The sequence below is a fragment of the Haliotis asinina genome, chromosome 1 (assembly GCF_037392515.1).
Source record: "Haliotis asinina isolate JCU_RB_2024 chromosome 1, JCU_Hal_asi_v2, whole genome shotgun sequence".
Classification (NCBI taxonomy): Eukaryota; Metazoa; Mollusca; class Gastropoda; order Lepetellida; family Haliotidae; genus Haliotis; species Haliotis asinina.
The window spans coordinates 91,870,060-91,883,461 of NC_090280.1; the positions used below are offsets into that span (position 1 = coordinate 91,870,060).

Sequence of the window (13,402 nt, forward strand, 5' to 3'; positions counted from 1 at the left end):
TCAGCAAGTTTCCAATATTCGAGGTTACCATTTGATAGGATTTTATGAGCACCTGCAAATGGTACAGTCTCAAATGTAAAACCGAAACTGCTTTTATCAGAGATTTTTTTGGACACGAAAAGGGATCATAGCATAACATAACATAACAATCATAGCTTTAAACTACTTTCCAGTTCTATTATATTTTCTACAGGGGATATGCGCGCAGTGTGTTAGTTCACATAGATGTTTATATCGAGCTTTCAAAACAACAGTGCGTGAGTATTTTTGTTAAACAATTATTACCAACGGAATAACATTACATTTTATTATTGCAAAATAATCATTGCGTGATTATTTATGGTTTCACGCCACTTTTAGCAACATGCCAGCATAATCATCAGAAATGGGTTTCACTCTATGTAACCATGTTGGGTATCTCACTCATGTCTCACTCGTGACGTTGTAGCGTCAGGCTACCCCACAGTCCCTGGTAAGTAAAAACAACAAACATAGGAGAGGTGAGAACACGCGTTTATGCCTTAATTAGGATTCTAGACACACAGAGATAATTTTAATACTGAATGAGTAAGAAAACACAGTTGGGTGAGTGATATGAAAAAATGTTAATGGCTTTTCTTATGTCGGGGACTGACAAAACGTTGGTGATGTAAATATATCTGTTAATCATTTTTAGGTAAAACTAAAATATATTGCTTCACAAAATTGGTATAGAAAATCGTCTGCTTCCTAATACTTATCTCACTATTCAAATGCTAATTTTTGAAAATTACGTTGTTTCTAAACACTACAGATATCTCAGAGCAGATTTTGTAGAAATTAAGGATTAGTTTACACAATTTCAAAGTTCTGTTTTACGTATAAATATATTAGATACCCAAAGCAGTGTTTGTATGTAGTGAGAGGGGTTGCACAAAGAGTGAAGAACGTGAGCATATTACCAGAGTTTACGTGCCCATTTGTATGAAACAATTATGAGATGTGTATTATGGTTATCTATTGTTTCCAAGCGTTCTGAATTGTCTAAAAGTAAATGTCCTAAAATTAATGACTTCTGTATATCTGTGTAAGTTACTGAAATTGAGAAAAACGTGACTCGGGTTATAATGTCAAATACAGTCCATATGCCGGACATTACTGAATAAAATATATGTCTGTCTGTCTCTCTTTCTCTCTGTCTCTCATTCTCTGTGTCTGTGTGTTTGTCTATGTCTGCCTACCTGCCTGTCTGTCTCTCGTTTATCTGGGATATATACAGTGGTACCGACCCCACACACTATATTGTGAACGGATTGCTGCTATTTCTATTTCGGTATCAGTTCAGAAACACATTTCAATGATGAACGCCGATATAAAATTAATGGAGAGGGAACTGCATCATTGGAAAACTTGATTGTTTCAATTTTAGAGCAATATGTGCAATATGCTGGTTTGTATAAATAGTCACTAGATTTTGATGCCGAGCTTTCAAAGCGACAATGCGTGAGAATTTCTGTTGAAACATATAATTTTCAAAGAAACAACATTACATTTTGAAAAAGGTTGTGAGTGAGTATGATTTTACGTTGCATTTACAATATTTCAACCAGGTGATGATTGTACCTATGTTGGGAATCGAACCCGAGTCCTAACCATTAGACTACCCCACTGTGTTGAGATGACGTGAAAAATCCTCACGTGCTACGTGATTAGTACTGTGTACTATGTAGGTCACTTGCTGATAGAATAAGTCAACTTGGAAACGTAAACGCGCATGTAACGAGAACTGAGCGAGTCCCTCCCCACTGCACGACAAACAGCTCGCCTGGTTGCCATTCGGTTTCATTAACTGGATTCCTGGATATCACATGAGCTGTGCGTTCACACTTTGAACCATGTCTCAAGTAAGTTGTGCAGTACTGATGTATGACTATGTATAACTCACCATATCGTTGTGTGTGACATGATATTCAGGTCAGAGCTATCACTTTACTGGGACACTCCATATACTCAGGTCTCTGTGACACAGTGAAGTCAGGGGTATTTGTTTAAATTCACTGGGTTTACATTTGGAATTTCAAAGCGCACTGAAAAGACTACGTTTCAGCGGTAAACAAATGATCAACAAACCCAGCCTGTGTGTAACACTAACTTGGGCGTTGACAAGCGATACGGAAGTAGTGACGGGAAGATAACCTTAGTAGTAATCAACCTACTGAGGTCAGAGTGACTTATTAGCGATACGGATAGCAGCGAACTAATTTGTTGTGTACATGTGCAAACAAGTTATGTTATTTCCTTATAGCTCAGCATTTTTAAAGAAATGTAATATATGATTTGTTTATTTACACTTTATTAATAAAGTGCAGATTTCTAATAGTTTTGTTGGGTTGAATTCCATCCGGGATTCGAAGCCACACTCTCAGAGTCAGGTACCAAATCAGGTACCAAGACACAAAATCGGCCGTCTTACCAGCTCAGCCACCGGGAAACATATATCAGGTTTTCAACACAATAAGGGCAAAGCTAAAGGGGAAAGCGATTTCTGATTCTGGCCTTGCTATCAAGATGTTCCAGTCCGTCACTGTTGTCAGATTGGGTTCACCTTGTCTCTCCGTCCCTGCTTTACACCTTGAGTGACGTGTTAAGGTCCGGGTTAGAACATTGATCTTCGGTAACTCATGCTTGTAGTAAGAGATCGAAAGGGATCGGCTGGCTGACTTGGTTGACACATGTCATCGGTTCCCAATGCCGCAAATCGATGCTCATGCTGTTGATCACTGGATAGCCTGGTCTAGCCTCGATTATGTACAGATCGACATATAAACTGGAGTATTGCGGTGTACGGCGTAAAACGCACTCACTCACTCACTCACTCATCAATCACTATAACTTCAGCCCTGATCGTGAACGTTCGTGCTGACAGCGGCTACTAAACAGGTCATGATTTACGCATCCTAAAAATGGCAGAAGAATCAATCGCTAATCCCAGACTTACGTGCAGTAAATAAACGTGATCCTGCGGCCTAGGCCTAGATGTTCCTTACATGGCCAACAATCAAATCAGAAGAGTTTCGGAGATGTATAGGGTGTTTAGTACTATTTTGTACTCGATTCTCATTAAACGTTTGCAATCAGCAACCTTCTGGCTGTGTGACGGTGTCAAGTGATTAATATCATGAGCAACCATCAACACCATTGCAACATTATTGACATCTCTCGAGGCAGCCTCCAACTAAAGCTATTTTGGAGAACAGATGCAAAGTAGAGTATTTTTCAAAACAGAATGGACATAAAGTGATCTGGAGCATTGTGTTTGTATGTTTAATGTCATAAAAGCCCTATTTCAACCGATGGTGAATAGGTATTTCTGGACCAGACAGTCCCGTGTTTGACATGTAGGACATTTCTAGCCAGCTGTGTGTCCACTAACGTCTCTGCATAGAGACTAAGGACTCAAGACAAACACATTTTTGTGATGTATCAGCAAAACGTAAAACAATAACGTTACATATGAGTACGTATGTGAGGGATTACAGACAGGAAGTATTCCCAGAAATACATTGACATGAGACAGTGAGTGAGTGAGTTAATATTTAATGTCCCATCGGCAATATTTCAGCCATAGCGTGACGAAAACCATAAATATTATACATAATAGTGAAATGGTAAAAATGTCAACGAAGGACAGTAAAACAACTAGATTATCGCAGATAGATATTTAAATCAAGTATTAATTCTAAAACAGTTTAACCTTAGAGGACACTACAATATAAAACACGGGCTATATGTCGCTAACAACTGAAAGTAGATCACCATATTAAGGACCATGGGGACATACAGTATCTTTGCTACATCTATCTACAACATATATTAATAAAAAAATCAGTCATGAAATCAATTTCTTTAACAATTTTTTGTATTAAATGATACCTAGCAGTGGTAAAAAGATCTTAATAGTTTTGTAATTTAAATATCTATCCCTTGTGAAGGACATTGACATGAGTATCCCTCTATAAGGATCTATAGAATAGAGTAGCACCTATCTTTCTGAGCAGACTTCCTCACACATGACCAGGTTCTTTCTCAATTCAGAAACACTTAGTTGATGCACCAGATGACGGCGGTGACACCCTCACGTCGTTAAACGACAACGGCTTTCTCATCCCCAACTTCCCCGACGGACAAGGTATCCAGGGTGTACGTTCTGTGAGAATACGCGACGATGACGTCCTAATTTGCACATTTCCTAAATCAGGTAACATTAGATACCATGAAACTCAATGACTATTGGTATGTGGTTCGTATGGATTGGATTCGTGTTTTCACCAAGAAGCAACGTAATTAATTACTAAAAACACATCATATCAAATACACACCAATAACACTCACGCCCACCACACGCAGGCCATCACACCCAGAGCCACACCCACACCACTCAAGCTCAGCCTATTACACCCAAACAATCAGCACCGAAACTGTGCTAATTTCACCAACACCAATCCCTCTCAAGCCCAGGCCACCACACCACACCCAACTCAGCGTCATGAGAGGCGGCTAATTGGTTCGGGTGGTCAAACTCGCTGACTCGGTCGACACATGCCATCGTATCTCATTTACGTAGATCGATGTTCATGCTGTTGATAACAGGACTGTCTGATCCAGACACGATTATTTTCAGGACACCGCCATTCAGCTGGAATATTGCTGTGTGCGCATTAAACGACAAACAAACGAACGAACCTACCAGGCAATTTGTTCTCTTTGAAACTAAAAAGAAATATCAGCATTCTGAAAGGAGCATCACAGTACAGTGGTGTTGTGAAGAAACGGGTACCCGTTAAATGGCATATTTCATTGATAAATGATCCGCGGGTTCAAAACTTGCTTTTGTCATGTATCTCTCTTGCTATCCAGCCGATACTGGTTTGTCACGTGACTTCCGTCTCTCCAGGAACCCACTGGGTCTGGGAAATTACTAGAGAGCTCCTCACAGGGGAGATAACGCACGATGACGTCACGATGAGCCAGACCTTTATGGAAATGGTACCAGAAGAGAGATATGCCGATCTGCCGTCTCCCAGGATCCTCAGCTCCCATCTCCGGATGAAACATCTGCCAGACGACGTTCTCAATAAGAAAATTAAAGTCATCACCGTCTTAAGAAACCCAAAGGATACGGCTGTCTCCTATTATACCTTCTTGAAAACAATTCCATTCGCTAAATACAAGGGGGAGTTTAAAAACTTTTTACGACCCCTATTTCAAGGAAAGTGTGAGTTTTGTTCCAACTGTGATTATCTACCAAGGGTATCTTTCTTCATCTATCTGTATCAGATTTCTCACATCCTTCCTTTCTTTCCAAACTCTTTCTTGTAATTCCTCGGTTTGTAAGTAGTCGGTGCTGACATCAGTCGAGATATGATTCAGTTCACTCGAATGGTGTTTGACACATATACGTTTGCCCTGTGCCACGTTTGGCCTGCTTTGAGGCAGTGATGTAACCTAGAGGTTAAAGCGTTCGCTCGTCATGCCTAAGGTCCGGGTTCGATTCACCACATGGGAAAATGTGTGAAGCCCATTTCTAGTGTCCTCCACCATGACTTTGCTGGAATAATGCTAAAAGCGGCACAAAGCTAAAGTTACTCACTTACCCAAGAGCTTTCAGTTATAATCCTTATTCCTGTTATCGTAGTAACCACTGTCGGAACGAGAGATATCCTTTTCGCAGCTTTTAAGGGTGGTTAGTGACTTTGGTCCTAATAATCAGTACTCTCTTTGTCTCGTCCTGTCATTGATACTTCTGATAATAATTTTTTCTTTGAGCATTCTTCCCACTCTTCTTGTGTTACAGTTATGTATGAATCATGGATGGACTATGTTCTTGACTGGGAGCTGGTGAAGAAGACTAATCCTGATCAGCCAGTGTTGACTCTCTTCTACGAAGACATTAAGCAGGTGCATTGGACGACAACTGTTGTTCAATCCTGCAGTTTGCGACATTACACATTACAAACAGCAGCATTTATGTAAGCATGTTTTGGAAGAAAAAAATACGAGGAATGCAATTTGAGTGGGTGACTGCAAGCCATTACATGTGGTAATCTGGGTGTACTTGGAATCTGGGGTTTGCTGGGGATCGACTCTGAACCTGAATGACGTCAGGAAGGTAGACGTATTTGGGCCTTAGTCCGGTTTTGGGGGGCAACACGTAGAGACGTTGTTTTGACGTATGTTTGAGCAGCATGTAGAGACGTTAGGCGGTATCTTGAGGCAACATATTAACAAGTTAGGCACGGATCATGGGACTGTACATGTAGACCTTAGTTATGTGTCCAGGGACAACTCGTAGACACGTTAGGCACGCACCTTGGTAAGTATGTACAGGTTACAGTCAGGAATCTTGGGGCAACTAAACGTTTAGATAGGTATGCCACATGTGGAGTTACGGATGATACACCTAATGACCAAGCCAAGAAACAACAGTGTTGGCAAGACCCAAATGCGCTTTATGCGTTGAAGTCCATCTTGATGTCAGATGTGAAATGGGGACGTGTTTACAACACTTAAATGAATGTTACTTCAGGATCAGATGCGAGAGATGAGGAAGATATGCGAGTTCCTGGGTGTGGAAAGAACGGATGACTTCTTGTCCAAAGTCTGCGACAACACAACAATTGCAGCAATGAGGACTCACAAGAACAAGGGACATGATAGATCAAGCGTGTTTAGAAAAGGTATAGATAAGTTGTACCCATACCCAGGTTTTCCTTAAGACATGTATTTCTGAGTCAAAACCCTCGACAATTACGTTACTTTCTCATGGGGATATATTTTCGACATTCTTGTGACTGTCAACGCGGGCCTGTGGCCGTCGGCTTGTGGTGAACTAGCTCATAATGAACATTACGTTACGAAAATGAATAAGTTGATGAAGACGAAGGCATAGTTTAGTTCGAACGTCCTTAGTTGCTAACACAAGACAAGTATACATGAATGAGGTGAGTGGACTTCCAACTCAACGCCAGAGCCTTTCCTGCGAGTGGCATAATCCTGCTCGCGGTCGTCCCTACAAAGACAGTCAGAATGCCGGTCTCCACACTCACATCTCACAATAGTATAGATGTGATCATACATATATATATAGTTTTTAACAACAATGGACAGGCAAAGATTCAACAATGGACAGATAGAGAAACAATAGCTCTTCCTTCTACAGTTGATGTGATGACAGACACAGCCAAGGGGGATGAGAAATAAAGGCCATAAAAGTCATATACAGTAATCAATGGAAGTGACAAAGAGGAACAAGGTAGCTGAGAAAACAATGTACTCTGCGGTAGTGATAAAGCTAAAGATTGTAGATTGAATAATAATAACTAAATATCATATGGCCTGGCTACATAGTTTTTGGTCTGTAGAAATATTTGGACATGGCTGTCCTAAAGTAGACACTATAACATGACAAAGGGAGAATATTTTTGAAAAGCGCAAGATCTTAGAAGGAATGTCTGAGACCAATACAACACACCCTCTCAACGTCTCCTGCCCTGCAAAAATTACCGAAAATATATTGCTTTGTGTAAGTGCGGTACTGGTTTTGTAACAGGATGCAAAACTATCAGTCCACCCTTCTCATGTTAAAGTCTGATACAGGTAAGTGGCTTAAAAGTCACAAGTAGAATCTTGGTTTCACTTAAGAGTCTGCGCAGTAAAAGTCCAACCTAAACATTGTTTCCTTTCAGGTGGAGTTGGTGACTGGAAGAACTGGTTCACTGTCGCCCAGAACGAGTGGTTTGATCAGTTCTACCAGGAAAAGATGGCCGACTGTCCCCTCCAGTTCAAGTACACTCTGTTATCTACTGACACTGTACATTAGCCCTGTCTTTGATCAAGGTTGAAGAAAAGCCCATAGGAACAGTTCTCCATAGAGAACTGTGTACGTCGCACGACTGTGCTATCAGAGAGTAATTTGACATGATGAATTTCAAACATATTGACTCTTTGAGAAGGCCAATGATATAGCACTGATTATGCACTTTGAGTTTTGAGTTATAGTGATATAAAGTTAAAGGGGTTTTCGATGCTCAAGTACATCGGGGACGTGTTATTAATACCTCTGTTATTAATGCTCAAAATATATCAGGGGAGAAATATGTTGAACATCATTACTTTACTACATAGCATAACTTTAGATCATCTTTGCATCAGATGAAAAAAATTACAAGAGTTAATAAGGGATCTAGTTGGTGAAGACGTTCCAACAATGCTTCTAACTATAGCCCGTTTGTATCATGTACATAATCCAAAATACATTAATGTTCTGCTTTTTGCACCAAAATACATACTTCCATTCACTGAGAACTTGTGGAAACTGTTAGTAATTTATATTTGTTATGTGAATGTATTTAGTTAATGGTCGCTTTAAACGGTGGCTCCTGTGCATGTATTATGGAACCAGAAAGGGATGTTTGAGTAGATGTAATCATTAATGTCAGCCATTTTATAAGGAAATAGCAATACCTGGAAGGTTTATTAAGGTTTAAATATCACTAATCTACGTAAATTATCTCTCCATATTGTAATTTTCATTCAACTGGAGGAAATAGAGAATGTCTGGCTGCCTGGCTCCGGTTGTCTGTCATCGTGACTATCATTGTCAACGTTTCATCTTTGAGCATTCTGTCCCTGTCGTTATTCGTCTGCAGTAACTTAGAAGGAGAGGTATAGAGTGCACGATGTTTCACTTTGGAGTTGGAAAAGGTCGAATCCTGATCAGCCAGTGTTGACTCTGTTCTACGAAGACACTGAGCAGGCGCGGGGGACGACATTTGTTTAGTGCAGCAGATTGTAATAGTACACCTACAAACGACGGCATATAAGTAAGACAGACCTCCCATGCAGCTTGTGACAACTGAGCACTGGCAGTTGCGAAACGGCTCCGAATGGTTTGGAGCGCAACATTTCGGTCCACTGTCCTTTTTCACTGTCCACTGTCCACCATTTTCCTGGGTCTTCCAGTAAGAGGTCTGTTCTGTATACTTTACCAGAGTCTTGGAACATCACCCTCAGTCTGTGAATGACCAAGGGAGACATTTGAAGACGGTGAGCAACAATTCCTATGGATTCACCATCCTGTAACCATGCAATGGCATTGCTTCTGTCTTGGTTTCTTTACGTCTGCGTTGTGGAATGGTGAAGACGTTGAATACTGCCTGTAGCTTCTTTTAAAGGTATCATATCCACACGCTGCATGGGCAGTCTGTCTTCCACATGCAATGTGCTGTTATGTTTGGGCGTTTGAATCAAACATTGTGCTGTTGTGCTCTAACACCTTTGTGTTTTGCTGTTTTCGACAATGTTCATTTCACTCAAACTCAAGGAATATTGAATCAACTGCATCACTGGAAGTTCTAGAATGTCGCTTAAAGTGTTCATTTAACACATAAAAAGTTGCATTTATCTTAAAATATAATTGATCTGACTATGGGTTAGTTAAACATGACTATACGTGTTTGTAGTATATTTAACAACTACATGTCAGTGCCATGTGTATGACAAAGCAAGAACGTTTAGCAAGTTACCCTCAAACAATAATCAACAATAATGGAGATGTCACGTTTTATTTAAGTACATGTACCGAGAAAAATTGAACGAGCAAATATTTACACAAGAGCAAGTATTTACACAATGAAGCACTGTTTATAGTTAGACCTTGAAACAAACAAGTTTCCGTGCAGTAATTTTCGTAATACCCTGGACTCGCATGTCAGTGTTGACCTTCATTCCAGCCTTTACATCCTGGTCTTTCATGCAGTATTTGAAGCCACTGACCTACATCACACTATTACAAAAAGTTGTGGACATGATATTAAACTAATGCCATTGAGTAATGATGTTAAGACATGGAGCTCACAGTTTTACACTGTTTACTTACAGATGTTTAAGTCATAGGTACTAGTATTGCAATAGCACCGATGGTAACGATCGCTGATCGTTATAGAAATATTACTAGGAACAGGAGATGTTCAGAGCATTTGTTGGTCGCGGAAACGTCTTTATATGTGGCAGGTTTTACTCAAGTTATGAGGCTAATCCTCTTGGGTTAAGGCTAAATAAATTCTACGTATGAAACACCCTTCAGTGCGTTAACACATTTAAAATAGAATATACTCATATCTGTATTAGTGTGTATATATTATGACTGTGTATTCATCCACTCGGGAAGCAACGAATTCCAAGAAAGATTTTCCAAGAAGGACCATAAGAAGTATAAGCATAGGAGAATATTTAAAGGTAAAAGAGTGCAAGAAGATTACTATTTATAGATGACCACTGACAGAATGGTACTTTCACTTTCCCTGGAAGAAGGGTTGCAGATAGTTCTTCCACTCCCCTTTGTACTTGTCAAATGGAACCGTTTTCAGGACGTAGCGTGAAACAGCTACGTCTTTTGGTTTTCTTAGAACAATAGTGATTTTTATTTTCTTATACGAACGTCATCAGGCAGAATTTGAGTTGAAGAACCTGGGAGACAGGAGGTCAGCATACGTCTCCTCTGGCACGATTTCCATGAAGACTTGGCCCTTTGAAACGTTATCGCCATTTGTCTTCCCTGAAAGGATCTCTTTTGCTCAAACACCCACCGGCATGATATGGGCCGTTTTTGAGCCTACGAATCTGCATCAGTTCTCAGGAAAACACAAAGCTGTACTACACACTGGACTGTGATATGTCCTGAGCAAAATGCTTCTTATTTATTTTGAAAACCGAAATGAGCAGTTTGAATGATGATTGTTTCTATTGATTTGAACGTGAGTGATTAGTGTGACTTGAGTGAGGTTGGTGTTGGTGTGATAGGATGTGCTTGAGTACAATATCTGTCATCCTCCATGTTTCCAGGGTATACATTCCGATACGTCTCCACTATAATCTAGATACATCTGTATCTCGTTCCGGTGACTTTATTACCTCCCTTTGCCGAATCCGCTTTGTGTGTTTATCAAAGTTTGGTCAAACAATGCCTCTGATACGTGCACCATTCTCAGTTTCGACATCCATTATGTAATACTTGGATTTGATGTGTACCTTTTACCAGGGATAATCTACAACAAGGATAGGTCACTGGCTTGCTCTCTTTACCATTTGTACTTATTAGCGTGTGTCTCGTCACTCTCCAGCGAACACGGCTTGGTTCGTTTTACTATTACTTGCAAGCACTTTCACTTGACTGTCTCTTCCCCACATAACAATTAAATGTGTATGTGGAAGACGGTTTTGAAGCAATAACTGGAAACACTCAGTATTTCAAAGGCGAATCAGATCAGATCGGCGATATGTCATATTTTTCAGACACCTCAAATACACCCTAAGAATTTTTAATGTCATAAAACTATGACTATTGCTTGCAAACACCTTTCAACCTAAAGGTGTACTTCCTTTCTAAAAATTAAACAAATGTGTCAAAGAAGTTTTTATCGATACAATTTAGTATGTATGTATGTATGTATGTATGTATGTATGTATGTATGTATGTATGCATGCATGCATGCATGCGTGTGTGTGTGTGTGTGTGTGTGTGTATGTATGTATGTATACATGCGTGTGTGTGTGCGTCCGTGTGTGCGTGCGTGCATGTGCGTCTGTATGTATGCATGCGTGCGTATGTGTATGTATGCATAATCTGATTCGAAATTAATCTGGTTCGAAATTCTGACGAACACAGTCAATAAACATTATTTCACCCCTTTTCAGTGTATCAGGTGATCCTTGTGATCCTTGTGATCCTTGTGATCCTGTGTACATTAAAACCGAAAGAACCAAACTGCAGTTTTCAATATTTAAAACTCAAGTTTGACTTTTCTTCGTAGTCGGATTTCGGCATTGAATCCCGAATCTGAATATTTTTTCACTGGGTATCTTAAAAACATGAAGACAAAAACCTACATTTTTCCGTATTTCAGAATCAAGTTTGACTTTTCTGCATATTTGGGTTTCGGCATTTGAATCCCGAATCTGAATATTTTGTTCTGGTTCACTGTCGCCCAGAACGAGTGGTTTGACCAGGAGAAGATGACCGACTGTCCACTTCAGTTCAAGTACACTCTGTGATTTACCACGCTGTTTTTAGCCCAACCGATGTTCATAGCTTTAGGAATTTATACGGCGGTGTCGTAATTGCTGGAGAAATAATTAATCCGATATGATTATATTGACTCTGCCGTAAGTCAAATACGATACGGCTGAACGTGCGCGTGTATCTTTGCCTCGGTATGACACAAAGTAACAGATGTGTCCGTTGGCTTAAATGGAATGGCTTAAATGTGTATGGAAGCTTTCCGGCCGTTTTTTAACAATAATGCAGGTATATCGTGATGAAAACTCGCTGGACATCACTACTACAATACATTACAGTATTTCCTTATCTTGGCATGTAGAATGAATTAGTTTTAACAATGCTTGCAACACCTTCGTAAAATTCCTGTCCATACTTCAGACAAACCTGAGCTCTGTGAAGGTCCGTGTTAGAATAGGCCTTCAGCAACCCATGCTTGCCATAAAAGGCGATTATGCTTATCGTAAGAGGTGGCTAACAGGATCGGGTGGTCAGGCTCGCTGACTTGGTTGACACATGTCATCGGTTTCCAATTGCGCACATCGATGTTCATGCTGTTGTTCACTGGATGGTGGGGCCCAGACTCGATTATTTACAGACCGCCGCCATTTAGCTGGAATATTGCTTAGTGCGGCGTAAAACTAACCTCACTCACACTCAAACATGAAAGCCTCATATGGGCCAAACTTGAGTAGATTTGATAGTCATCTATAAACGTAAAAGTTGAGGTCATTCATACTCTACCGATATGTTAGAACTTGTAATGAAACAACTAACCTAATATTCATTGAGCTGCAGTGCAACATTGTCAAGGACGAGTAACATATATATAATATAAAATCGTGGATAGTGTTATCCCTTTTTTTTAAATCAGACTTTCAAAACACATGCAAAACGCATATTTGTAGAGACATACCAGAACAAACAATCTCCTTTCCTTCCCGGACCCTCAGTTCCCAATTCCAGTGAAACATTTCCCACACAATGTTCTCGAACTGTGAGCGCTTGACGCAATCTAGCTAACTATAAACTGTGCTTCATTTGCATATATTGGCCAAGGTCAAGAAATGGAAGCGAGCAGCTATTTGTTAAACTGCGAGACTTACTGAAACTTGTTTTTATAAGGAGTGTTTCAGTTTCTGCATTAAGTGAACGACTGTTTAACGAAAGTTATTGACTGCCTACAAACAAAACAGCTAGACAAAACCGACACTATGGCAATGCACGCAACCAGATTCAACCCAAAGCTCTTCTGGATCTTTGTCAAAATGGAATGGGCATATAATAAGCTGGAGAACTGCTTTGTTA

At 40.0% G+C, this 13,402-nt stretch overlaps 1 protein-coding gene across 1 annotated transcript; it reads left to right on the plus strand.

Moving 5' to 3' along the window:
• The first annotated feature begins 1,751 nt into the window (after window positions 1–1,751).
• LOC137284303 (sulfotransferase 1A1-like) lies at window positions 1,752–8,601 on the plus strand. The gene is made up of 6 exons (XM_067816070.1): window positions 1,752–1,883; window positions 4,075–4,237; window positions 4,934–5,254; window positions 5,834–5,937; window positions 6,566–6,716; window positions 7,725–8,601. The coding sequence occupies exons 1-6, from the start codon at window positions 1,875–1,877 to the stop codon at window positions 7,856–7,858; spliced, it is 882 nt and encodes a 293-aa protein (XP_067672171.1). The 5' UTR covers window positions 1,752–1,874; the 3' UTR covers window positions 7,859–8,601.
• Window positions 8,602–13,402: the final 4,801 nt, after the last annotated feature.